At 40.4% G+C, this 27,462-nt stretch overlaps 1 protein-coding gene across 1 annotated transcript; it reads left to right on the top strand.

The window, feature by feature from the left end:
• The first annotated feature begins 927 nt into the window (after positions 1–927).
• LOC103185108 (palmitoyltransferase ZDHHC17) lies at positions 928–26,078 on the top strand. Its single transcript, XM_007903464.1, has 11 exons — positions 928–938; positions 3,459–3,631; positions 4,354–4,440; positions 5,868–6,018; positions 10,807–10,968; positions 12,049–12,158; positions 18,627–18,652; positions 20,855–20,963; positions 22,971–23,141; positions 25,679–25,749; positions 25,904–26,078. Exons 3-11 carry the CDS (start codon positions 4,405–4,407, stop codon positions 26,076–26,078), a joined length of 1,011 nt encoding a protein of 336 aa, XP_007901655.1. The 5' UTR covers positions 928–938; positions 3,459–3,631; positions 4,354–4,404.
• Positions 26,079–27,462: the final 1,384 nt, after the last annotated feature.

The following is a 27,462-nucleotide window of genomic DNA, read 5'->3' as shown; positions in this document are numbered from 1 at the left end:
CCACCACTGCACTTGAATAACACCCCAGACTATGAGCCCAACGTCTTCACGTTGAATACAAAACCTTCTGATGCAGAGACGAAAGTGGTATCAACTGAGCCAGGCTGATACCTCGACTAAAATTGTGGAAGCATTATCAGTCTTTTAATGTCCCACTGGCCATGGCTTCATGTGTATATTTTGGGGGTTAGAAAGGTAAAAGTTTATCTGGAATGCTGGTGCATAACGTACAATCGGTCAGGACCATAACATTTAATATGTCTTATGTGAAGTCCGAGTTGCAGGCAAACTATAGAAGTCATAGAAAATCCGATTTAATCAATAATCTACAATGCGGATGTGTGATTTAATACAGCCAGTATGTAAGTATGCAGTGACGGGTTAAGACTACTTTTCACAAGATCCAATGCAATCGGTGGTAAGGGCGCATCAATGGGTAAGGACTTAATTTCCATGACATGTTTCAAGGCCTCCAGTAAGCGTGGGACTAATGGAGGTTAGGGGAGCAGCGTTACAAGTTAGATTTCTTCATACTACTTGTATTACTTAAGATCTAATTGGTTTTGATAGGAAACTCAACGGGACTTGGGTGAATATATGACTTAGGCGATTATACAATTTATAAAGATAAGACTTGTGCAAGTTTTATTGTCGTGTATCCTGCAGTTTCTTCTTTATGGAAAATAATACAATAGCAAAAGGAAAATGATGCAGATCAGAGTAGGTTGTGAAGTATGTTATGCAGGAATATGGTCATTTATATTTTTGCAGGAACACCTACTAGATCACTTTAAAATTTGAAATCTTGTTTTTAAAGGATGCTTTTCCAAAAAGAGTGCAAAATGAATCCTTTCTCTCTAAGAAACTACCCAATCAAGCAAGATTGTCTTATGAAAGTATGCAGAAGTTAGAGAGACATACAGACAGCATTATAATACGTAAGTAAAACTCCAATGAGAACAGATTCTTACTCTTTAGAGTAGTTATCTAATTGCAACAACAACTTGCGCTTATATAGCGCCCTCCATGCTGGATAATGTCTCAGAATGCTTAACAGTGGCGGGGTGAGGGGGGAGATGGCCTTAAGTATGGTTGAACAGAAAGGTCTTTAGGCGGAACTTGAAAGAGGGGAGAGAGGGGGCAAGGTGAAGGGATTGAAGGATAGTGTTCCGGAGTTTTGGGGTGTAGTGACTGAAAGCACGACCCTGGAGGGTGGAGCGGAGGGTGCGAGGGACAAGCAGGAGGCCAGTGCCAGTCGAGCGGAGCGCCGGGTGGTGGATTGGGGAGTGAGGAGGTTGGAGAGGTAAGGAGGTGCCAGGAAGTGAATGGATTTGAACATGTGTGAGGATATTAAAGTCCGTTTGGTGATGGAGAACAAGTGGAGCCTGGTCAGAATTGGTGAGATGTGGATATAGAGTTTAGTTTAGTCAGTATGCGGGCGGCAGAGTTTTGAATGAGCTGGATCTTGTGAATGGTGGAGCTGGGGAGACTAGCGAGGAGTGCGTTGACGTAATCCTAGCGAGAGGTAACAAACGTATGTGCGAGGGTTTCGGCTGCATTTGGGGTAAGGTATGGTCGGAGGCGGGCAATATGATGGAGGTGGAGGAAAGCGATCCTAGTCAGGGACCGGATATGGGGGAGGAAGGACAGTTGGGGGTCGAACTGGATGCTTAGGTTGCACACTAGTTTTGTGAGTCTGATGGGGAGCCCAGGGAGGTTGAGGAGTTTAGATCAAGTTATGTAGGAGTTGAACCATGCGAGTGCGGTCCCACTAAGACAGATGAGGGAGGAGGGCCGATGGAGGAGGATGGTTTGGTAGACTGTGTCGAACGCAGCAGAGAGATCCAGGAGGATGAGGAGGCAGAGGGAGCCCTGGTCACAGGTAGAGAGAATGTTGTTTGTGACTTTGACAAGTGCTGTCTCTGTGCTGTGGGCAGGGCGAAAACCAGACTGCAGGGGTTCAAGGAGAGAGTGGAGGGAGAGGTGTGTCCCGAAGTTGATTTGCAACAATGCGTTTCAGGACTTTGGCAAGGAAGGGTAGGCTGGAGATGGGACGGTAGTGTGCGAGATTAGAGGGATCGAGGGTGGGTTTTTTGAGGAGGGGTGTGATGACAGCAGTTTTCAGTGGGAGTGGAACAGAGCTTGAGGAGAGAGAATGGTTGACTGTGTCAGCCAGCAGTGGGGAGAGAAGAGGGAGTTGAGTGACCATCAACTGCTAATAATTCAATTACCAGTGAATTATGTAGTTCATATCTTTCTCAGTTTTCCAGAATGTGTCTGAAAAAAATGAATTATTTTTAGTTTCAGATGTGTAAATGTATCTATATTGAGGTTTTTAACTGGATTCCTTTATATGGAATTGACTGAGAGATATTGAATATGATTCTTTAATAAGGAAATCAGAAGTATATCATATTAACTTGTGTCAACTGTGCTCTGATTCAATCACCTTTGGAGCATAGTCTCTTCTCCTTGGGACTGAGGTACATGGGGTCTACCTGGAGCTGAACTGGCTCCAATTTGGCAATGGAATGTTAGAATCAAGCCATCCCTCTGTGGTGGTTATGGTAGTCCGATTCCTGAGTCAGGCGGATTCGCAATACACCAGGGCCCTACTGATAACAGATCAGCCAGCCTGGCTCATCTGTAGGACTTGGAAGGGAAGATCAGTTATTGGAGATAGGGATTCTTTCCTCTCAGCTCCTGTTAACTCTGTAAGCCAAAGTCCTAACAGGTAGGATGGTCCTAAGTAGATCCCACTCTTCCCTATAGCCTGTTTTGGATGGGCCACTTCACCAGTACTAAAATATGCACGTATGTTTTTTGATTTTTTAATTTTGTGGTCCAGGGAGAAATCTGATTTTAAAATAAATGACCATATAAGCCTACCAAGTCACCCTTCTCTAAGGACACCTTGGTTGCTGCAACCCACCTGCAGCAGATTTATTCATCTGTAGAGAAGGCAGAAGAGATTAAGGCATGAGATCCTGGAATCTCCTATTCTAGCTTCAACATATTCAAGTATATTTTCAAAATGCAGGATACATTAATAACAACAACAACAAATTGCATTTGTATAGTGTGTTTCACGTCGGGGGATGTTCCAAGGCACTGTACAGTGATGGTTCGCACCCAAGCTGGGAGTTGGAGGGGGAAGGGTCTTGAAGGCATGGTCAAAGAGGAGGGTCTTGAGAGGGGTCTTGAAGGAGGCGAGCTGGGGGCTCCAGGATGGAGTTCCAAACTGTAGGGGCGGAAAGGCTGAAGGCAGAACGAAACATGGCACGGATGTTTCTTGCATGCAAAACAACATAGTTATGCCAATTATCAAGCAATAACAACAATCAGGACTGAAATTGTTCACCATGTTTAAATGGTAGTGTGTATGGCTTGAGTCTTGCAACTCTTCAATATAATACAATACTAGTTTACATTGATATTCTAACTTATTTTTCCTACAGCTCCTGAATCTATATCTGTAATATATTTAGGATTTCAATGGAGTACAATTGGTGATACGCAAAACTTTGATGTAGACCAATTAACTGAACGGGATGAAGAGGTGGCTTTACTCAATGAAGCCTTAGCAAAGCATTTTCTTAGCGTTTCAAGTCTTGATCGTCAAAAAGGACAGGTATGATAAATAAAAAAACAAAATTAGTTATGATAGTTGCTTAATTGGTAATCAGTTGTCGAATTAAAAATATTCATCATAGATTCTATTAACACTTCAATTTAAGAACACTTTTTTACTGTAATGATTTTAAATATTATCTATAAAGATATTCATATCAATGCTCTAAATATGCTTTTGTTTCCATGCTTTATGCTTTGCAGTTGCTCCCTAAATGCACCCTCTAGAGGCAAATGTTTTATATAGCCTATAATGCATAATTTCTATTCAGTAGAATCAAAGAATGTTACAGCATAAAAATAATCTGTAAACTCATCAAGCTAATATTTTTCAACATGATTCACTTACAACCCTCCCGCCCATCTGTCCTGCCACGCCCACCCATTTTTCTCACAAATGCTTCTAATACTCTGTCTACTATCCCTATTTTAGGCCTGATAATGTGTAGCAAACCCTAAATGTTTAGAAAGGAAAGAGCAGAAAATGGCCCAGATGCCATCCAGTTCGTTCCGAAAAGAATTCTCCTCTCCCAATCCACCTTCCACCTCTAAGTATCGAGAGATTATCCCTTCAAGAGTAGCCTGAATTCCACCAGGCAACTTTTGTAAGAGACTCAATACTAATCTTACTCTAGTTCCTTTTCTACTGAATTCTATTTCTCTTTGTCAGTGATGGTAATACATTTTGTAATTTGTCTATTTGATTCAATAATGTTTTTGTAGGTAAATCTGGAACTAGTAGATACTTTATTAAAAAAGGGAGCCCAAATCAACATGAGAGATGGCCTTGGACAGACATTGCTACATGAGGTATGATTCATTAAAAAAAATTACTGGGAAGATGCGGTAAATTAAGTTGTCCGCTTTAAATCCATTCCTTGGTGCTGAAGAATGTGCATTCTCTGGAGTTTCATACCCAGAGAGAAAGAAGATACTTCGAACACATCTGTGCCTGAATGCTAGACATTTGTATCTAGCAAATTTGACTCAATCCTCTCATCTGTTCATGAAATCACAGTGAGTAATTTGTTATGTAATATCTCTGTGCACACTATTGTAGGTTTTCTCTTTCCTCCATTCAGCCACATATGTTTGTATAATCTTAGGCTCAATGAACAGAAAATCTTTTGGTGAGGCACTGGTTCCATGAATAAAATAATAATAGTCTTTACATTTGGTATAATGCCTTTCACATTGGGAAGACATCCTAAAGTGCTTCACAAGATATTCTGTAAAGTGCATTGACTGTGTTTTGTGGACCACACTAAAAGACTACATACAGATTTTGTCACTGCGACAAAGGGTCACTATTTGAGTCCTAGAGGCAGTACAGAGGATAGTAGAGAGGATAATCTCCACTGTCAGGGATACACTATAAGGTGCAGCTGGGCAAACTACATGTTTTATATAGCCTATAATGCATAATTTCTATTCAGCAATTCAGCTTGAAAAGTGTCATCTCAGGGGAGATTTAATAGAGGTTTATAAAATGCCAAATATGATTGAGAATGTAAAGCCAGAACAATATCAAAACAACAGAAAAGAGCATAAGTTTAGATTTGTAAAGGGCAATTTCATAATATATATCAGAAAGTACTTATTTATACATTGGGTAATTAATGGCTGGGAGGGTGGTTGAGGACAGAATCCTGGAAACATTTGAGAAATGCCCTGATCCTATAAAGGGAAGAGGTAGGATGGGTATTCTGAGGAAGGATGTAATCAAATGGATTGAAGATCCTTGTTCACCCATACCTCTTGGGAACAATGATGCAAAAAGTATCTCTAAATTGTGGACAATGATACATTTTAATTCCACAAGTGCTGAGTGCATCTACTGTACAGACCTCTCTCGAGCAAGTTAGATGCACTGCTCAGCAATAAGATCAACTCAGTAATGTTGTTAAATGTAAGTTTGTACCAGGAGGTTTTAAACGTATTTCTATTATGATTTACAAGAGTATCTGGAGGATAAATTAATTTAATGTCAAAAATAGTAATGAGGCTTAGTTAAGTAAACCCCAGTTCCTAATAATTTGGTATCGTAGGCTTTGGGTGCTATTACATTTGAATGTAATTCAGTGCAGAAAACTATTGGTAATTGTGCTAAAAGTGGCATTTCCACCAAATGAATTATACTGCTATAAGTAGTAAATACACTTGGAATGTCTCAAACGGGATGAATTTTAGCCATGTAATCTAATCAATACTTTATTTGTGTTTCATATACTTTACAGGCTGCACGGATTTGGCATGTTGATGTGGCAAGCTTTTTAATAAAACAAGGAGCTGACGTAAATCATGCGGATACATATGGTCGAACTCCACTGCATGTTGCTGCAATCTTGAACTACACTGAATTCATTGAAGTTCTGTTAAATAATAATGGTAAAGATGTTTGACAGCTTATTAATGAGTGATTACAATACAAATTTTACATTAGACTGAAACCCGGCTAGCTGGAATAATGTGAGTAGAGGAGTCTGGAGGTGAAATTTACGACTAAGTGTATTTACAATGTTGGTACCAGCTTTTTTCAGCTCTGGTTTTGTTCAGTGATTTAAAAAATTCCAGAAAATGCCAGCACCGGAATTGCAATTGTTTGAATCCCGCGAGCAGAAGATAGTGAAAAGCTACCCTCTTCTCACAGGATTAAAACTGAGTCAAAGTTGATATCCCTGGCCACTAGGAGAGTGGACGGGAGTCAACATGTGCATGGGCCCGTGGACCCAGTACCGCTTGGTACGAATTCCAGATACCTGAAGTCTGATAAACTGGCGGTTTACTGTTTATTTGCTCTATAACAAAGGCAGAAATATACATTAGACGTGAATTTATGCTGTAGTAGCACAAAAATATTGACACGCTAAATTATTAAACACCATGTAAGCCAATAATTTGCTACCTCATATTCTTGAATCTTTTGCCATTTGGGGTACAAAACGGAGCCACATGTCTCCAAAGTGTGAGCATATGTTGAATTGGAATTCATTGTCTATTATTCAATTTGAGACCAATATTTGCAAAGGCAAATAGTTAATAGGGTAAGTTATCTAGACTTAAGACTAAAGAATTACCCGTCTGGGCTGGTGTCAATATTGGACATGTCTGGTGCTCTATAACAGACCTATGAAGGCATCCTAGGGGTGAGTAGGGTTCATTGTGCTGCATTGATGTCTGTCCCAAGATGCTGAAATAGAGATTTCTTAACGTGGAGAGGAGTCCTGAACAGATCAAAGGCTTTAATAAACCATTTCATTGGGAGAAAATGAACTCTGCATAGGGAATGACAAAGGTCTTATAGATCAATGCCAGGAGCCACCATTTAATCTAGGGGCTGATTTTTAAGAAAAACAGCTTGCATTTATATAGTGGCCTTCACGCGGGGTAGAGTTCCAGAGCGTTTGAGAGTGGCAGAGCCCGACACCGAGCCAGTGGGAGAGGAGAGGAGGAGATGACCATAAACATGATCAAAAAGGAAGGTCTTTAGAGAGGATCTGAATGTGGGAGGGAGGGGGCAAGGCGGAGGGATCAAGGGAGAGAGTTCCAGAGTTGGGGCTTAGTGGCCGAAGGCATGACCTCCAATGGTGGAGCGGCGAAGATGAGGGATGAATGGAACGCTGGAGCCAGCTGAGCAGACGCAGCCGGTGGCGGAGTGTGGGTTAAGTAGGTTGGAAGGTGCCAGGGCATGGAGGAATGTGAAAATGAGTGAGAAGATTTTGAAATCGATCAGTTTGGTAATTGGGAGCCAGTGGAGCCTGGCAAGGGCAGGTGCGATGGGGGTAGGAAGTTTTTTGCGGGTGAGTATCCGAGTGGAGGAGTTTTGGATTAATTCCATTTTGTGTATGGTGGATCTGAGGAGACCAGCGAGAAGGGCATTGGAGTCGTCCAGCCGGGAAGTGACGAAGGCATGGACAAGGGTTTCGGCTGTGTTGGTTGTGAGATATGGATGGAGGCGGGCAATGTGACGGAGGTGAAAAAATGTGGTCTTCGTCAGGGAACGGATGTGGGGTAGAAAAGAAAACTGGTGATTGAACCTGGTGCCTAAGTTGCGACTGGTTTGGTGAGTCTGAGGGAGAGCACGGGGAGGCCAGTTGAGGAGTTCAGACTTGGAGGAGAGAAGACGTTGATGGAAGCCAAGAAGTATGGCTTCCATCTTGTCGACATTCAGCTGCAAGAAATTTGCACACATCCAGGCCCTGATGTCCATTAAACAAGCAAACAGGACATGAGCGGACTGGGAGTCAGAGCTGGAGGAGTAGAAGTAGATTTGGGTATCACCTGCAAACATGTGGAAGTTGGAGCCTTCTTGTATCCCGCAGGTGACCAGGCGGGGGTGGGAGAAAAAACCATTTCCTGATACGTATCGTTGGCGGTTTGTTAAGTAGGACTCGAACCATGCGAATGTGGTCCCACAAAGGTGGATGAGGGTGGAGAGGCGATGGAGAAGGATGGTGCGATCGACTGTGTTGAATGCGGCAGAAAGGTCCCAGAGAACGAGGAGGCAGAGGGAGCCCTGGTCACAGAGAGAGAATATGTCATTTGTTACTTTGATGAGTACTGTCTCTGGGCTGTGGGCAGGGTGAAAACATGACTGGAGGGGATCAAGTTGTGAGTGGAGGAGGGGTGGGAGCGAAGTTGATTTGCAATGATACGTTCCAAAACTTTAGCCAGGAAGGGCAGGTTTGAGACGAGTCTGAAGTTTGTGAGGTTGGAGAGATGGAGGGTAGGTTTATTTAAGGCATGATGACAGTGTTTTTGAGGGGGAGTGGGACAGAGCCTGAGGAGAGGGACTGGTTGATTGTGTCAGCCAGCAGTGGGCAGAGAAGGGGGAGTTGAATGACCAGAAGCTGGTTGGGGAGTGGGTTGAGGCAGCAGGTGGTGTGTTTCATATAAGTGATGGCAGGGGAAAGAGAGGAGGAAGAGATGTGGGCAAAGGAGTGTTAAGGTTGGGGTCATGATAGGAGCCGTGGTAGGAGGAGAGGGTGATGAAGGAGTAATGGAGGGGGTGGAGGCAGCCAGGCGGATGTTATCTATCTTGGTGATTAAGAAGTCCAGGACCTCTTCGGACTTAGCACCAGAAGTGAGGTTCGAGGGTACTTGCGAGGCAACGTGGAGAAGGCATTGGATAGTGGAGAACAGGATTTTGGCGTTGTTTTTGACCTTGAGAATGACCATTCGAATGAGAACGATCATTCGAAAATGAGAAATTTTGGGAATGACAAAACAACAACAAAGTTACATTTGTAAAGCGCCTTTCACGTCAGGAGGGCGGCCCAAGGTGCTGAACAGTCGGGGATCAGGACCCAAGCGTGGTGGGCAGGGTTGGGATGAGGGAAGGCAGAATGGGTTTGAGAGCAGCTAAAGGCACGGTCAAAAAGGAGGGTCTTGAGTCATGCCTTGAAGGAGGCAAGAGAGGGAGCAAGGTGAAGGGATTGTGGGACGGAGTTCCAAAGAGTGGGGGCAGAGGCTGAAAACCCGGCCGCCGATGACACTGGGAGAAAAGTTTATTTTGCTATTTAAATGTAATTTGTTGGCAGTGGTTGTTGTACAAAAGAGCAAAATGGTTTTGGCTTGAGACTCAGAGTGGGGCAAGATGTGAAGATGCTCGAGCCACAGTTGCCGGTGAACTATAAGGCCGGTTTTGTGCCACCTACGCTCGAGTAACCGGGTTTGGGATTTGAGGAGCGCAGATGACTGTTGTCCCAGGGGGAACGGGTAGGCTTGGAGATGGACCTAGTTTTCAGGTGGCAAGTGAATTGAATGCTGAATAAGATTCTGTTTGAGGCATGTACACTGTCATTAGCATAAAAATCTGTGGCAGAGGTCTGCTGTATCACCAGTGGTGGTATAAGTGGGAAATTCAGATGATCCAGAACAATCTTAGAGCCTGGCTCACTTGGTAGCACTCTCACCTCTGGGTCAGAAGATTGTGGGTTTAAGCCCAATTTGGGGGCTTTGAACTCACATCGTCTAGGCTGACACTTCAATGTAGTTCTGGGGTGGGGGGTGGTGCATTTTGGAGGCGCTGTCCTTTGGATGAGATGTTAAACCAAGGTCCTGCCTGTTCAAGTGGACGGCAAAGATCCAATGGTACTATTTGAAAATAGAAGAAAACTTTCTCACAGTGTCATGGCCAAATAAAAAAAAGGTCAGGAATATTTGTGAAACATTGCTATGTGCAAGTTGGCTGCTGTTTTGGTCTACAAAATACAGTTGCTACCATTTACATTATATCATTTGAGATGCCCTCCTAGTTTGAAAGATGCTATATCAATGAAAGGATTTTTAAAAAATATCTTTGTATTTAAGTACTCTTTTATATTATATTATATTTTTATTCTGTGGAGTCCTGCAGCTCAGTGGTTAGAGCACTCGCTTTGCAAGCGAGAGACCTTAGTTCAATTTCAGGCAGGGCGAAACCTTGGGCAAGTTTCCTTACTCCACACGCCTAATAATAATCCCTCCAAAACCAAAAACAATAATAAATTGGTCATTTTCAATCCACGACTGTTTGTGGGACATTGCTGTGCACAATTGGCTGCCGCGTTCACCCACAAATATACAGTCAATTCACTTTACAGTGTGTTCTGTGAAGCGCTTTGGGACGTCCTCCCAACGTGAAAAGCGCTATATCAAATGCAAGGATTATTATTATTATTATTATATGGAACTTGTCTTTAGGGGAAAGCATGTGGAGTCAAGTCTATGATGGAATAAGTTTTGCAAATACAATGTAGGAATATACCGTTTATAGAAATTTTGTAAAGTACATTGAGACATGTTCAGTGTTACAGACACCATATCAAATGCAAAGATTATAATTATCAATCCTCAGAATACCTTTAAGGAGCTACCACAGATTCCTTGATTCTTTATGTTGCTATTGTGGACTTGAATGAATAAGTGCATCAAGCTACTTTTTGCTTAAAATATTAAAAAGGCCCTGCAAGTCTACTATATTATTTTATGCCTTTGCAATGTTTGAAATTGAATGGAGCACCATCTTTGAGTAATAGTTATGAGCAACATGACTTCTAGTGATAATATTGTGTAATTGGTTTAGATATATTATCCTCCCAATGTGAAAGATGCTATTCAAATGCAATTTTTGGTGGTGGTTGTTGTGGAAAGGCTACACTCACATGGTTCCTGTCTACATTCGTTTATTTTTAGCAAATATTGAGGCAAAGACTAATGAAGAAGAGCAAACCCCATTCCATTATGCAGCTAGGTATGATGCATTGAGGTCTCTTCACTGTTTATATAAACATGGTGCGAACATTCAGGTTGAAGATTACAGAAAGAGAACTCCTTTGCATTTGGCAGCACTTTATGGTAGGTGTCGAGATGAAATTCCCTAAATGCTGATATGATATTGTCAGAGGTAAATTTCAAGGGTGAGTTTAGCACAATTCACATCAGTCAGATATAGAACTGCAATGGAAAAAAAACTGAGAGAATGTGATTATAGTATCTATCAGGAGTCCTGTAGCTCAGTGGTTACAGCACTCGACTCGCAAGCGAGATCTGGGTTCGATTCCTGGCAAGGCAAGTTTCCTTATTCCATACGCCTCTGTTTACCGAGCAGTAAGAAGGAATCCAGTTTTTAGTCGATTGGCTGATCGCTTTTTCAGGGGTAATAATTCGTTCAAAAAATAATAATAAATTGGTCACTCAATCCACGACTGTGGGACACTGCTGTGCGCAATTTGGCTGTTGCGTTTTGCCCACAAATATACAGTCAATTCACTTTACAGTATATTCTGTGAAGACTTTGAGCCATCTAGAAGACGCGAAAAGCGCTGTATCAAATGCAAGGATCATTATTATTATCAGCATGTCAGTGTATCAATATAAGGCTAGCAAAACAAAAACTGACATTTGCAGTTTTGATCTTAATTTGACAGCCTTTTTCTGGAATTCTTTTTGAGAAGAGAGGAAGCCAGCTTTCCAAAGTTTCCACTATTTTAGTGGAGAAATCCACTGCACTGCAGGAAATGAAAGTGCTTATTCTAATCTTTAGTCTGCTGGAAGTTTGTTAGATTTCCGGTCACTTTAATTGTTCCTTTTGTGCATTGTTTTTCATCCTCTGAGTAAAATGACCAAAGAATCTGCTGAGGTTTCCTTTAAATGACACAGCAAGATGAAAAACTATGGTGACCATGTCAGGATATCAATCAGACATGAAAATAAGATTTGCTGCTAGAATATGTGAAGAATGTTTTGATTTAAAAAAAGAACTCTTTACTGGTTAGGTAATCTTGTTCTAGCAAACAGTACAAGCACAATATGCTTTTCACCACTAAAACTATCATTACCAGATGTGATATATGTTGACTGGTTAAGGAATATTTCAAAATAACATACCTTTTTGATCTCAAAATAGTTTTTTGAAATCTTGCATGTTTGCTTTAGGTCGAAGTGAAGCAGCAAGGCTACTATTACAACTTGGTTGTCGAGCTGCTGTAACAGATGGTACTGGTGAAAGTTGCTTGAATATGTTGGTGTCCAGGATACCTCCTGTGGTGAGATATTTACTAAAACTCTTTAGATTAACTGAAAATCTTTTAAAAATTTAGAATTCTACTTGGTACATTAATTTGAACCATTAATTTGTTTTCTGGAGATGAGTAAGAGATTTGTACCACTCCCAGTGGCTTCAACAAACACAAATTAGGTTTCTAACAATTTCCTTTCAATTCTGACAATTTTCCTTTGTTTCATCTTTAATGTCTTTGATCATGCTAGATTATCTTAAACTGTAAGCAAGTAAGAATTGCTCTAAATTGCGACAATCTTAACAATTTTATTTCTGAGCAGTGCAAGTTTAAAATACATAGCTTTCTGGAGATTATTTAAATCATTTAAGATGGATGAAAGAAGTTGTATAGTACCCAAACTGTTTTGGCCCTAATCACCCTCCCTAACAGTTATGAACCTCTTAAAAATATGGGACCCTCCAATCTTTTTTTTCACTCTTATCTTTCTCCGTTGTTCATTTTAGCGCCAGTTCCTTAGAAGTGCATTTATTATGGAACTATATGAATAAATTCTTCGAAACAAAACTCTAAGGGCACTGTAGGAAGAATGGAACATAGAGGGAAAGATAAGCTACAGTAATACTGCCATCTCTAGGTTCAATAATGCTCTATTTTAAGATGTAGGTATGTTTAAGATGGATGTCGTATTTTCATTTTCAAGTACATTTTTAAGAAGATGTAATCTACATTTTATGTTGCAATTTAGAACCATAGAAATTTATAGGACAGAAGAAAGCCATTTAGTCCATCGTATCTGTGCAGATTCATTTAAAGAGCAATCATTTCAGTCCCATTTATCTGCCTTTTCCTCGTATTTGTATTTTTCTGGTCATCTGGGTGTCTGACACATGCGGAAACCCATCATCATCCTAACAGCATCCAAATCAGGCAAAAAGTTTCATGTATGACACCTACACATGTATACAGACATTTCCATTTATGTATTGGAATGCACGCTCTCTCTCTGGATGTGCCCTGCTTACCTAATCCTGGAGAGTATTAGGCATAGGTTGGCAAGGCTCAAAGCTTGGAGACCATAGGGTTTGAATTGATGCATTGCTGGAGTCTAATCAGCTAAAACTACATAGCTTGTCATTGAATGTATTGTCTAGCAACCTGGGCTTGTCCAAAATGGACAGTTTCATTAAATGAATAATACCAATGAATGCTTGTTGCTTCATCCAGATGTTTATGTGAACATAGACAAGGTGTTAAAAGCACTTTCTGGCAAGCTTCTCACTGCTTTTTCAGCTAGAACCACTCTACCCATTTGGGTTTTGGTTTCCAGGGTTAACAGGAGCTGAGTGGGAAGAATCCCTGCCCTCAGTGTCCGACCGGTCTGCCTGTCCCAAGTCCTACTGTTGAGCCAGGCTCACTACTGTTGTCTCTGCCTACAGTTACCTTCTCCCTGCTCCCCACCCTGGCCTCCACCTATCTCTCCCTTCACACTTTGCCCCACTAACAATAGAAATCATTAACCCCTCTTTGTCCATTGCAGCATTCACACCCCCTTAAAAAGCCTAACCCTAACCATCAAAAAGGTTTCCCTTGACCCATCTGTTCTCTAACATCTCCAACCTTCCTATCCAAGGTCCTGGAACAAGTTGTTGCTTCCCAGCTCACTATTTTCTCTCCCACCACTCCCTGTATGAATCACTCCAATCTGGTTTCTGTGCTGCCCACAGTATAGAGACGGCCTTAGTGGAAACCACAAATGACATTCTGTCCATCTGTGACAAAGGTTCTCTGCCTCTGTGTTCTTCTCGATCTCTCTGCAGCCTTCAACACTGTTAACCACTTTATTCTTCTCCAGTGCTGCTCCTCTCAGCTTTTATCCTTGCCTGGTTTCACTCTTACTTTTCTTATCATCTCCACTTTGTATCCACTAACGGCTTTCCTTCCACCATCAAATGCGGCACTCTTCAAGGCTCTGTACTTGGTCCTCTCCTCTTTAATATTTATTTGCTCCCACTCGGTGATATCATCCACAGGAATGGGCTTAACTTCCATATGGTACGCGGATGACACCCAACTCTATCTCTCTTCCTCCACCCTTGACTCCAGGACCATTGCTGTCCTGACAGACTGCCTGTCAGTCATCAAGTCCTGGATGAGTCCCTCCTTCTTAGCTCCCATCAGCAACTACTCACCTCAGGTACTGACAGCATCACTATTCATGGATTCACTCTCCACCAGTACGGAACTTTGGTGTCTTGTTCAACCCTCAACTGTCCCTTAAACTCCACATCTGTGCCATAACTTGTTCAGTCTTCCCCCATCTCTACAACATTGGCTACCTCAGCCACTACTTCTCCCCCATGCTGCAAGACCCTTATTCATGTTTTCATCACGTCCAGGCTTGACTACACTAACTCCCTACTCGCTGAACTTCATAACAATGAGTTGCATTTATATAGCACCCTTCACGCAGGGTAGCGTCTTGGAGGGCTTAACAGTGGCAGAACCTGATGCCGAGCTGTAGAGACGGAGGAGCTGCCAGTAAGAACAGTTGAAGAGGAAAGTCTTCAGGAGTGATCTGAAAAGGGGAAGGAGGAGGGAAGACAGAGCGATTGAGGGGTAGAGTTCCAAAGTTTCGGGGATGTAGTGGCTGAAAGCATGGCCGTCGATAATGGAGTGGAAGAGACAAAGAAAAAACAGGAGGCCGGAGCCAGCCAATCAGAAACAGCTTGTGGAGGAGTGGGGCAGTAAGCAGGTTGTAAAGGTTGGGAAGTGCCAGGGCGTGTAGGGATTTGTAGACTCTTCCCTCCACAAGCTGCAGCTTATTTAGAACTGTGAAGCTTGTGCCCTCTTCTGCACCAGGCTTGACTTCAGATGATCACCTCCATCCTTAGCTGGCTCCACTCCTTTCCATTCCCAGAGGATCGAGTTTAAGACCCCCGTCCTCACTTTTAAAGCCTTCCACTGTCTTGCTCCTACTTCTGCGACCTACTAAAACCATACCAACCTGCTCGCTCCCTCCACTTGGTAGATACTGGCCTGCTCCATGTTCCCCACCCTGCCCACCCCACCATGGGCTGTTGGGTTTTCAGACTTTCTGCTCCCACCCTTAGAATTTCATCCCAGAGTCCCTTCACCTCATCGCCTTCAAGGCCTGTCTCAAGACCTTCCTTTTTGACCGTGCCTTTGGTCATCTTCCAACCCCATCCCTCTTGCCCTCCATCCCTCTTGATTCCAATCCCAAACAAACCCTTGAAAACACTAGTAAAGAAAAGGCGCTATATAAATGTAATTTGTTGTTGTTGAATATCATCAGCAGTGCCTTGGAGTGCTGCGGACCCGCCTGGCTCAAACCAAGCTACCAAAACCGCCACAGATGATTGATTCATTTGATTTTGACATTGTTACCAAGCATGTCACCTTGGAGCTGAACAGGCCTTAAGATGACATGCTTTTGAATTTTGAATTTGTATTCAAACATAAATAAACGGAAACGTTTTTTTTAAAACATTCTAACTATCGTGTAATATACAAAGTCTGAAATTGTGATCATTATAATTGCCGTAACATTTTGATGATTTGCATTAACTTTTTTTTGAAAGGCGTGTTTAATCTATATGTTAATATTTTTAAATGTCACTCTTCAGGGATTTGAGGCTCTAAATCAGTTTCATGCTACTGATGATACAAACAGAATGCACTTATATTATCTGAAACATTTGGAGCCTTTTGTGACTCAAGGTGGGTTTCATTTTAAATAGAATTTACTTTATGAATATGTTCAATAAGACCCAGCATATTGTACAATATTCTAAGTTCTTTTATTTGTGGCTTGTTCCATAGCTTTTCCATCTGTTTCTGAAGCTTTCTGTGAAGCAAAGATAATTTCGAGCTATTAGTTTCTCTAACCAAAATTGATTGGAAATAAGAAAATGAAAATGCTAGTAAGCTGAGACTGCTATCTTTTGGACAACTATTTTCCAGCGCCTCTTACTCTGAGTGATCCATACTATTGCAGCATGTAAGGAACATATTTAGTTCTGCCTCATTCAAACAAAACATACATCTTAGTATTGCTGCAGTTAAATTTAGCTTTACAATTATTTAGAAATGTTTACATACATTTCATAAATGACAATAACAGATTCCTGGAATTATATCATTAACAACTAACCAATGATATCTAAGAAAAATCAAAAGAAACTGAGCAATGCTGTGTTCATTTTCTTTTCAAACTGACATCAAACTGAATTTTGTTTATGTACCTTAGAAGAGATAGTATTTGACAATACAATAACAAAACAACCTTGCATTTGGCTCATGGGAGAAATTAGTATTTTAGTTTCTTGAAAGAGAATTGGAGATGGCCTTGAGGGTGTCCGAGACATACCTGTGTGGGACAGTTCAGGGCCAATTCGAGTCTTGAGCCTCAGGACACGTGGGATCGGTTATTGTTGAAGTCGCGATGAAAATGGCACCACAGTGAAGTATCATGCCTGCAGATTTTGTACCCATTTGTACCCTGTTTGCCTAATACCTTCATAGTTCATAATAAATATTCAACACTCAGAGTTATGTGTGTGAGGTTTTTTTTGTTATTTTTGCCTTTAACCTGTATCAGAGGCTAATTTATGCCCTGTCATTTACGCTGTGGAGATAGCTGGACTTCCATCACGATTATTTTTCTCTCAGAATCTGCAGCCTGTATATTGCTTGACAAATATGAAGTAATTGAGGGTTCATGAAGTCTGTTTTGATAGTTTTCAGAATGCTATTTGACTCACTGTCAGTTTAAGGTTTTGTTCTGACTTATCTTGGGGCCTCCAAGTTGCATGTGTTGGAAGAAGGAAACTGAATTTCCAAGATGTGTAGGATTAAGGCACCACTATTTGGGGCAATAAAATGAGTTGGTTGTGATGTGAAATGGTTACAGACCATATATTACAGCTTTCCACAGTAGGTGTGACGATTCAGAAAAAAATTATTCTAAAAATGCTTGGTGCACCTTCTAAGGAAGGTGTCAGGTGCACTTTTTTGTAACGGCCTGATCAGCTGTTTTTATTAACCCTAATCTTGCCAGTTTGTGCAGTCGAGTTGAATATGAAGGAATTTAATCCTCACTTATTATCGAAGGCAGATCTATCAGAGTAGTTGGTTTCGTTCTGGAGGTTGTTTGGCTCCTCTGGTTTGCTGAGTCCATAGGATGGGTACACACACGGAAGGAACATTTGGTGTAATGGGGAAACTACTGTTTTGAAGGGGGAATTTCCATTATGTTTAGGACTCTCCTAGATGTAATGTTAGATAAATATTTGCTGGTAATTGGTCTCTGAGTTTGAACTGCCTTATTTAGGCTCCTGCTCAAGTCATAATCTGTAATTAATTTCTGATAAACAAGTAATAATCCTTACACTTAGTATAGTGCCTTTCACATCAGGAGGATGTTGCAAAACGCTTCACGGGATATACTGTAAAGTGGTGTAGAATGGATGATGCATTTGCAATAGCACTGAGTTATAAGTCCTGTGTTGGAGTAGATACCAGAGGTAAGGTGAAGCACAAGTGTGGAGGCATTTGAAGTAATAATCCTTGGATTTGTTATAGTGCCTTATCACATTGTTGAGACGTCTTAAAGCCCTTCACAGAATTTATTGTACAGTGGATTGACTGTATCTTGTGGGTGATATGCGGCAGCTAATTGCACATAGCAGTATCCCACAAACAATTGTGGATTGAGTGATCACNTTTTTTTAAGGTATTATTACTCCCAGAAAGCGATCCCCCAATTTACTAATAACCAGGTTCCTACTTACTGCTAGGTAAACAGGCTTGTGTAGTAAACTTGCCTAATGTTTTGCCCCTTCTGGGAATTGTACCTGGCTCCTCTCGTTTGCGAGGCAAGTGCTAACCTTTATGCAACGGGACTCTAAAAGTTAAAATGAAGATCTGGAAATTGATCCGGTGGGAAATAGGGAGGCAGCATAACGTTGTGCAGACGAGGACGATGGCTTTTCAGAGTCTAGTGGGAATGGATATAGGCTACATAGTTCTGGATGAGCTGGGAAGTTTGGTGGTGAAAGCATTGGAGAAAAATATCTGGAGATGAAGAAGGTGTGAATGAAAGTAAGCTGTGTTAGGGGGCGTGAGGTAGGGGTCCTTGAGCTGGATTGAGTATACCTGGTGAAGTTAGTAGTCACAAGCAGACATAAAAAGAAGCACAAAGTGATGGTGGTAATACAGGTGGAATCAAAAAAATGCACTGAAGGTGGAGGATGGTGGAAAGACTGGAGAAGGATGGACTGGTCAACAGTGTTGAAGTCTGTGGAGGGGTCAAGTAGTCACAGACCAAGAGGTGTCTTTGACAAGTCAATGGGCAAATAGCTGGTGGGGAGGGGATTGCACTACATAACAAATATTTTGCACAAATACTAATGAACTGAACACAATTCATTAAGTATATACACTGATATTTAATACTTTCATTTTTACCTACAGAGGCAAAGGGCTCGTCAAAGACCGTGGTAAGTATTTGAAAATATACTCTTATGTTTTAAGCATGTCACTTTTTTGGAAAAACTTTTCAGTGATGTACATAGTTAAAGGTGCATTCTCACAACAACAACTTGCATTTATATAGCATCCTTCATATGGGATAGCATCCTGGAGCGCTTGTCAGTGGTGGAGTCTGACCCGAGCCAGGGATAGAGGGAGTTGGGAGGTGACCATAAGCACGATCAAAGAGGAAGGTCTTTAGGCAGGATTCAAAAGTGGGGAGGGAAGGGGCAAATAATCACAAATGTATCTGTAATTAAATAGTATTAAATAAATGAAATAGTGTCCAGGAACATTTCATTATTCCAAGGCTGCTACCTATTCCTGGGTTCTGAGGGTTCTGAAATCATTAACCACCTGTGGCCGTAAATTGTGAAATCAGGAATGCCACCTTAAAATGCCCATATTTCTCTCCCCGCCACCCACCCCCCCCCCCCTTCCCATGGTGGTTGTATATATAAAAAATCTTTGTCCTGAACATGCCATGTCCCTCCTCTTCAGCACTTTTGGGATCTCTGGTCTTTCGGTAGGATTTTCCAGAAATGGAAAAGATGCATTTTACAATACTTCAAGAAATTATTGTGGTTCACCCCATATAGATCTTAGAATACTTACCTGCTTTTCAGATCCAAGTTTGTGATCACTGGAGCTTATTCTGTTTCATGTGCTTCAGGTAGCAAATTCATTGCTGTAGTTTAAATATTATTCCAAAAAGTACTGAACAGATTTTTTGGGGGGGGTCAGCTGGGTGCTTGGTACATGCAGAAATCCTTAAGCATGGGGATGGGTTCTCTTGTCAGACACCCGGCTGACAAAAAACAATTCTCTGTTCAGTACTTATGTTTGCTAGATTTTGGGGATATGTTGAGGGAAAGATCCGACGCATGTACATGTAGGGTTAGGGAAATCAGTGAACAATAGGCTGGCATTGGATGGGAAGATTTGTGAGAAACAAATAGAGCCACTGTATGTACAATACTATAATGACATCATGACTGCCGATGACATTTTTTGGTTAGAACTTTATTATTGTATCTTCTCTGTGATGTCCTAATATCTATATTGTTTTCAGCTCCATGTTGGGGTCAATTAGTGAAGTTAACAGCTTTCAATGATGAGTAATGCATCAAAAGGTGCACCAACAATTGTTAAATCTATGTAGCTACAAAATCTGTTACCACAATTTTTTCATATCTTTGTATTTTTGTTTCCACGAATTCTTGTGAAAATTATAGAATAATTAAATTTATTGTTTCAATAGCTTGAGCTGATAGTATATTACCGAATGTTTAGCATGTTACAACATCCTGTAGTTCAACGGTTGATAGATGTCAAGTGGAACAAATATGGATTGTAAGTATATACAGTATTTCTTTGTGTTGATCTTGTTTCTTTCATTATATATACATAGATTATATGTTAAGTAAATTTAGGATATTGTAACCTTTATATCCTCATAAATGGTTTCATTTTCATATCTTTGAAGTTTGTAAATGGGGAGGGATTGCCTCTTAACCTAAAATCTGGAGACCTACAATTTTGTTATATGGGAACAATGCTTAAATGCTGGCTCCAGGATTTAAAGACAATGTTACTGTGGCTTCCCCGATATCCAAAATCCTTTTTTTTCAGTGCTTGAATAGGAGTGAACCATTTGTGTAAGTCAGCAGGGGGTGGGGTGGGGGGGGGTCTGTTTTTTGCACACTCAGACTTCGGGCTGCAAAGTGCAATGTGTTTGGCAACGTTGGAATGGAGTCAAATTGAGTGTTTGTTTAAAGCTTTTACTTAATACTTTTAAAGTCTGTGAATGTACATATTTACAAATCTAAATTTACAAGGCTCATATAGCATTTAGAATTAAAAGCTTATTTTAAATTGGAAAAGGAGCTGATGTGATTGCTGATATATTTCCATCCTTATTCTGTTGAGACTGAAGAACAATTTCCTGGTGGTTTATTGTCAGACTGCATTAGTCTGTGCTTAATCGTTTACACCTAAGTAATCAGACAGTAAGGTCAGAGGAGCGAAGCTGGATGCAGCTGAGATTTATTGTCACTGGGAAAGAGGCTACTGAGGTCATTTGATTGGAATATACCAGACAATTGTAAATTGATGACATATGGCACAGAGAAACTTCAATATTTTACTTGTACTTTTCAATTCATTTTCAGCTTTGGAGCATGTATACTATTGCTGCTCAAAGTTTTCTTCATCATCCCTTGGACTATCTTTATGACAATAATAGATTGGGACAAGAAATATATTTACAACTTCCCTCAGGTAAAATACAAGTGCAGACGACTTATTTGCATTCAGTCCTGGGGAAGAGATCGTTTTAACGGGTCTCCTGCTCAGCACGCAAGCACTGCATTATATCATGTATTAGCCTGTGGATAAGTCTCTCCTTGATGGTTTTCACATTGGATTTTGAGTTGACTGTTTTCACAAGAAACTTTTACTCTCGTTAGTCAATGTTGGGTTTTACCCAATTTTTGAGTGCTGCTCAAGAGAGTTTGACTCAAGTTTTTTTTACACATTCAGCTCTTCAGGTAGAAAATGCTTAAACTTTAATTCTTGTCTTATGGGTCTATTTAAAGTTGATACTGTTTAGTAATAATCCTTTCAAAAAATATTTTTTTAAAAATAGTAATTTGGTCAACCAATCCCCGACAGTTTGTGGGACACTACTGTGCACAATTGACTGCAGCGTTTCGCCCACTAAACAACATGCACTGTCTATCTACTTTACAGTATATTTTGTGAAACTCTGAGACGTTGCGAAGACATGATAAAGTGTGATATCAAATGCAAGGATTAATATTATTGTTAAGCCCACTGAGACATCTCGAAGACTATAAGGTGCTATATCAAATATCAAATGCATTTGATTATTACGAAATCACCAGTTTGCTTGGATTCTCAAAGAGTATTATATGCTTAACATGGTAATATCATTGAACAAACCATCAATTGAGTCAATTAATTGGGAATGTAAGGGGGTTCAATGGCTTCACATCGCTCTGTATATTGGAACCGTTAAATGATTACTCCACCAGTGCTATAAGTCACAGTTGGTGAGTGCTTTACCAACGTAATTAGAATGAAACTAATATTTAAAAGTGGCAAATCTGATTGAACATTCCAGAAAAATGAACTGGTCGTATGGTGAAGGCTACAAATCTATTTAGAAAATGTGATGAAATATTGTCACATCTGAATTGGAAAAATAGGATCATATAAATATGTGAAGCAATCTTCATTTTTGGCATTCTGTGGATATAGTACTATAATTCTTATAGTATTGTTCTCCTCAGGAAAAAAATCATGACAGATGATTCCACTTTAATGTTTTGACACCGGTTGCATCATCGAATAGAAACACATCACCAGCTATTTATTCCAAACATTACAAATTTGTAATCTTGCCTCGATAAATACTAACTGCCTTAGATAATTAAATTCTTGCGTGGAAATTAAAAAGTTGATCTTTTGGGCAATTATTTAATATATTGACTTTACTTAATAATAATAACAATTTTAAAATTCAATAATCTTGATAAATTCGTTGAGTATGAGGTTACTGTTCATCCATACCTACTTTGGTGTTTTTTTCCATTATTCTCTGTCCATTTTCCTTTAGATCAGCTGATAATCCTCCCTCTCTTTACTGCTCCTTTCTCCCAAGCTGGCCTTCCCTCTCACTATTCCTTTCAATTATATGCACAGGAACCAGACTCCACCTTAGATATTATCATGACCTCGTAGAATAGAGAGATACTACTTGTTCCCCAAATCCTAATCCAAACTTTCTGGTCCCACTTTTCTGGTTGCATGGCTGGCTGCAGCTATGCCTTTGTGGAAATAAAATATCTGCCAGTAGAAAATCAGTGAAAATAATTCTTTAATGTAGCAAGTCTCATGCAGTGTATGACATGCATACAAGTACCCAATTTATGCCTCCCACCTTAGATCATGATACTACAGTTAAACTCTGATAATTCGACCCTGGGATAGGTCGTCAACCTCATGTAACTAGTCACTTACTCAATGTCCTGGCTATTCAAATACTTTTGAGATACTGTACTTTGGATAGTTAGTCAACTCTGAAAAGTAGTCATTTGATCTATTTCCCTTGGGGTGACAAGTTATCAGAGCTTCACTCTGGCCTTAACTGAATGCGTATAGATATCTTTCTTAGAAAATTGATTCGCAAAAAATGATTGGGATGTAGTTGATTGGACCCTTTATGTGAGTATAAATGTAGCAATTGTTTGTCTTGATATTTAGGACTGGTGGAGAGTTCTACTCATCGTTCTTTGCATTGTTCAACTCCTTCTATTTGTTGAAGCTGAATTTGTAAATCTCATTAATGTAAAAACAAAACATAAGGTATGGAAGAAGAATGAAAAAAAGAAAATTCTTAAGGATAAAACATACTGTCATCCTTCTTGGCCTATGGTAAGAATTGTTTCTGTTGGATCTATAATAATTCAAGTTTGGAAAATGGGGCAGTTCCACACCCATTTAAGGCATTGATTTATTATTTTGTGACTGCCTTCCAACTTGTCCTTCTTTCCTGTGTGTGACAACGATCTGATGGGATGGATAAGAATGGGAATTTACTGTGTGAGATGGCACCAATAAGATCCTGCATTGTATTACTGCTCAACTCTGCAGCACACTCCAAAACACAACAGGCATCTTTTTCAAAGTGTTACAGATTTTGTACGAATACACAGTTGAAAGGTGTAACACCAGAATTCTACTTAAGCGCATTGTCAATGCTAAAGCATGGGTGAGTGCAATATGGGTATTTAAATTTTGTTCCCTTCTTGTTTCCTTCAAATGCGTGATCCAAACTAAGAATTTCCTGTATGAAAAATCAAAGGTGCAAACTCAAATTCTGTTATGGAAAAGAAATGTGAGAAATTCATTGTATTAGAAATAAATTAATTTATTTTATAAGATGCCATGGATGTAAAAGTTGAAGATCAAATTGAATCTAAAGGAAAACAAGTATGAAAATGACAAAACTGATATTAAAATATTACGGTCTTGCTCCCCCGTACCTCTGAGACCTCCCAACCCTCTACCATCCTGCTCGCTCCCTCCGCTCAGTGGGCTCCGGCCTGCTTCATGTCCCCTGCCTCGCGCGCCCCACTATTGACAGGCGGGCCTTCCGCCACTCTGCCCCACCCTCTGGAACTCTACCCCGTAGTCCCTCTGCCTCGCCCCCTCCCTTGCCACCTTCGAGACCTATCTCAAGACCCTCCTCTTCAACCGTGCTTTCGATTTCCCTGCTTCTCCCCCCGCCCTCCACTCTCCCCTACTCCGACCCCCAGTTTGGGTCCATAACTCTGTCTGTCCAGCGCCTTGGGAGGTGCTCCCAACGTGAAAGGCGCCATACAAATGTAATTCTGTTGTTGTTGTGGTTGTTGTAAAATAAAAAAGAAAATGGCAGTTTATGCAGGGGATTGAGGAAAGAGGTTAAAATGACGATTAGGATAGCAAGATGGAATTCAAGACATAGTGACTGAAAGCACAGCCCCAATGGAGCGGAGGGATCAAGGCACATGCAGAAGACTGGAGCTCGCTGAGAGAAGGGGGGAGGTAGAGGAGTGAGGTGTAAGAGGGTCGGAGAGGTAGAGAGATGCCAGGGCATGAAGTGATTTGGATGTGAGTGTGAAGATCTTGAAATCGGAGCCAGTAGAGCCTGGCAAGAACTGGAATGATGCAGAGTTTAGTATGTGTGAAGAATAAAGAGAACAAAGCACCAGGTCCAGGTGGACCGCCCCCAAGGAGTCCTGTAATTTAGTGGTTAGAGCACTCGCCTCACAAGCGAAAGGACCTGGGTTCAATTCCTAGGCAGGGCGAAAACTTAGCCAAGTTTCCTTACTCCACACGTCTGTTTACCTAGCAGTAAGTAGGAACCCGGTTGATAGTCAATTGACGGATCACTTTTCTGAGAGTAATACTCCCTCCCAAAAATAATAATACTTTGATCACTCAATCCATGACTGTTTGTGCGACACTGCTGTGCGCAATTGGCGGCCACGTTTCACCCACAAAATATACAGTCAATTCACTTTACAGTATATTCTGTAAAGTGCTTTAAGGCGTCTTGAAGACGTGATAAGGAGCTATATCAAATTCAAGGATTATTATTAAAGAAACTAGGGAAATAGCTCAGACTATTTATATGCATAAATATATAAAATAGGAACAAATTGTGCCAGGGAAGTAGAATGTGGCAAATGTAATTCCCATTTTTAAGAAAGAAGATTGAGCCAATTCAGGAAACTACTGGCTTTTTAGCTTAACGTTTGTGGTGGGAAAGGTATTTTGGAGTGTATAATAAAGGATAAAATAGCTAAGCATCTCGAAAAGGAAAGTATAATTAAAAGCAGCCAACATGGATTTATGAATGGAAGATCAAAATTGCTTAGTTTTATCATTTTTTTTGTAGAAGAGCCAGATTAAGTAGATAAAAGAAATGCAGTGGATGTGGTGTATATGGACTTCCGGGAAGGCTTTTGATGAAGTGCTGCATTAGAGACTCGTGGCTAAAATCAGTGCATGTGGAGTCAGGGAGAAGTAGCAGGGTTTGTTAGGGTGGTGCAGGATTACTTTCACCCTAAATTTAATCCATGCTGTATTTCATCACGGTATGATTTAACAGTTGGACTGGATTCAAAAGGTTGGAAAATGTTTGGTTTGTAACATTACATTCCTCCTGAAAATGACTGAAGATGATCTGGAAGGATGAAAGGTTAGCACAAGAGGGACTCTTTCAAGTGGAGACATAGGGAATGGAATACATTTGTTTAATAATCATTGCATTGTAATTAATTTATAAAACATTTTGTGAATACTCAGAATTCAGCATTGTGATCTCTATATTTAGCTTTATATTTGATTTTATGACTGTTCCGCATATGTAACATCAAATCCACAAAATAAATATCTATTTACATAATAACATATTCTTATACTAGGAGGCAGCTTTTGTGGAAAAGGAACTGAGTGATTTGAAAAATATGAAACCACAGTATTACACAGATTATTGGTGAGTAAAATGTCTTCAATCCCTATAGTTATTGCCAAATTAAGAAATTATTGGTTAAACTATCTGTCTTTTATATAAATGGATCAATGTCCTTAGACTTTATTAACCCATTTGAATAGTAAAGCGATTATATTTCAGTTTTAATATTTTTTAGGTTCATCTATGCCTGCCTGATTATTATTCTGCTCCTGGTGGTCACAGCTGCACACTTTGCAGATATAATAGCAGGGAGCAATAGGGTGTTCTCGCGACTTCATCTCCAGGTTGTAGCAATTACACTTCCTGTTCTTTGGTTTTGGAACATCAAAAATTTCAGGCCTTTCAGGTGAGTAGTATTACTACAGAATTATAATAATAATCCTTACATGTGATATAGCATCTATTTATTTGAATGTACATCTATTTCATTGTGTATAAAATTGGAACACCAGAGTTGGACATGAATGTAGCTCCCAAATTGAATAGCTTTTAGATGTATTGAGAAATACAGCTGGTAGTCTTAAACATTCAGCAGCAGGGCAAAGGAAGAGTAGTCTAAAACAATTGTGATAACAAAAATTGCTCTTGGCTTAATGGTTCTTGCCTGATTATGTACACAGAATGTATTTTACAACAAAATTTAGGATCAAATATTGTTATTTGCTGGTTTAATCGATCTGAGCTACAGATGCCCTACAACAAATGTTCTTTATTGTCTAATTTATAATCTCAGTAATTCAAAACCTATTGAATAATTTCACAAAGATTTCATTCTTTCTCCCTACAGGACTATTGGACCATTTATAGTCCTAATTGGCAATGTTATCCCAATCTTCTTTAAATTCATATTCATCTGTATTCAATTCTTTATACCATTTGGATTTTCCTTCTATCTGATCTTTGGAGGTACAACATATAGCTAACTTTCTGAAATATTTAATATTATCTGTCTAAAGGAGTTGTTATATTACATAATGTTGCATTGCAGACTCTAATGTTAGGATTAGATGATGAGTTCCTGAAGAACACAACGTGTATAATCTGAAACCCTGGGGATTATGCATTGTTTTCCATTTGCCTTTGTGAATTTGGCAAGGACAAATTAAATTGGAACACTAACAAGGCAATCAAAATGCCAAATGTTTCATGGATGTCGTGGTGGTGGATTATTTTGGCCTCCCACACCACATTGTTCTCAGTTGTAACTGCTGTGAAGCTGGACTTGTGGATTACTGCCAGTTGGTGGGATACTGGCCTTTTTTCTAAATAAAATAACTCAAAGTAGCCAGTGTCACATTAAAGAGCAGCCGTGAAGGTCCAGTCTTTATGTAGATTACCATTACAAACAGTACAGGGAAAGTGTACCTCTAAATACATCCAGGGAACATTCAACAAGAACAACAACAACTTGGAGTTATATAGTGCCCTCCACGCAGAGCGCTTAACAGTAGTGGAGCCTGACTCTGAGCCTGGGAGAGTGGGGAGATGGCTGTAAGCACGGTTGAAGAGGAAAGTTTTCAGGTGAGACTTGAAAGAGGGGGTGGGGGGCAAGGCGGAGGGATTGAGGAAGAATATTCCAGAGTTTTGGGGTATAGTAGCTGAAAGCGCGACCTTCGATAGTGGGGTGGAGGGTCCGAGGAATGAACAGGAGGCCGGTGCCAGTGGAGTGGAGGCACCGGATGGTGGATTGGGGAGTGAGGAGGCCGGAGAGGTAGGGAGATGCCAGAGAGTGAA

This window comes from Callorhinchus milii, unplaced genomic scaffold (assembly GCF_018977255.1).
Source record: "Callorhinchus milii isolate IMCB2004 unplaced genomic scaffold, IMCB_Cmil_1.0 Scaffold2, whole genome shotgun sequence".
Classification (NCBI taxonomy): domain Eukaryota; kingdom Metazoa; phylum Chordata; class Chondrichthyes; order Chimaeriformes; family Callorhinchidae; genus Callorhinchus; species Callorhinchus milii.
Note: the sequence above shows the minus strand (reverse complement) of the source record. Positions and strands in the feature narration are given on the sequence as shown.

What these genes read in the sequence shown, in the direction of transcription:
- LOC103185108 (XM_007903464.1), top strand. Translation starts at nt 4,405, where the DNA reads ATGAGAGATGGCCTTGGACAGACATTGCTACATGAG. An exon ending in AGGGCTCGTCAAAGACCGTG is followed by an intron (nt 18,653 to 20,854) that starts GTAAGTATTTGA and finishes ATTCATTTTCAG; the next exon opens with CTTTGGAGCATGTATACTAT. An exon ending in ATATTTACAACTTCCCTCAG is followed by an intron (nt 20,964 to 22,970) that starts GTAAAATACAAG and finishes CTTGATATTTAG; the next exon opens with GACTGGTGGAGAGTTCTACT.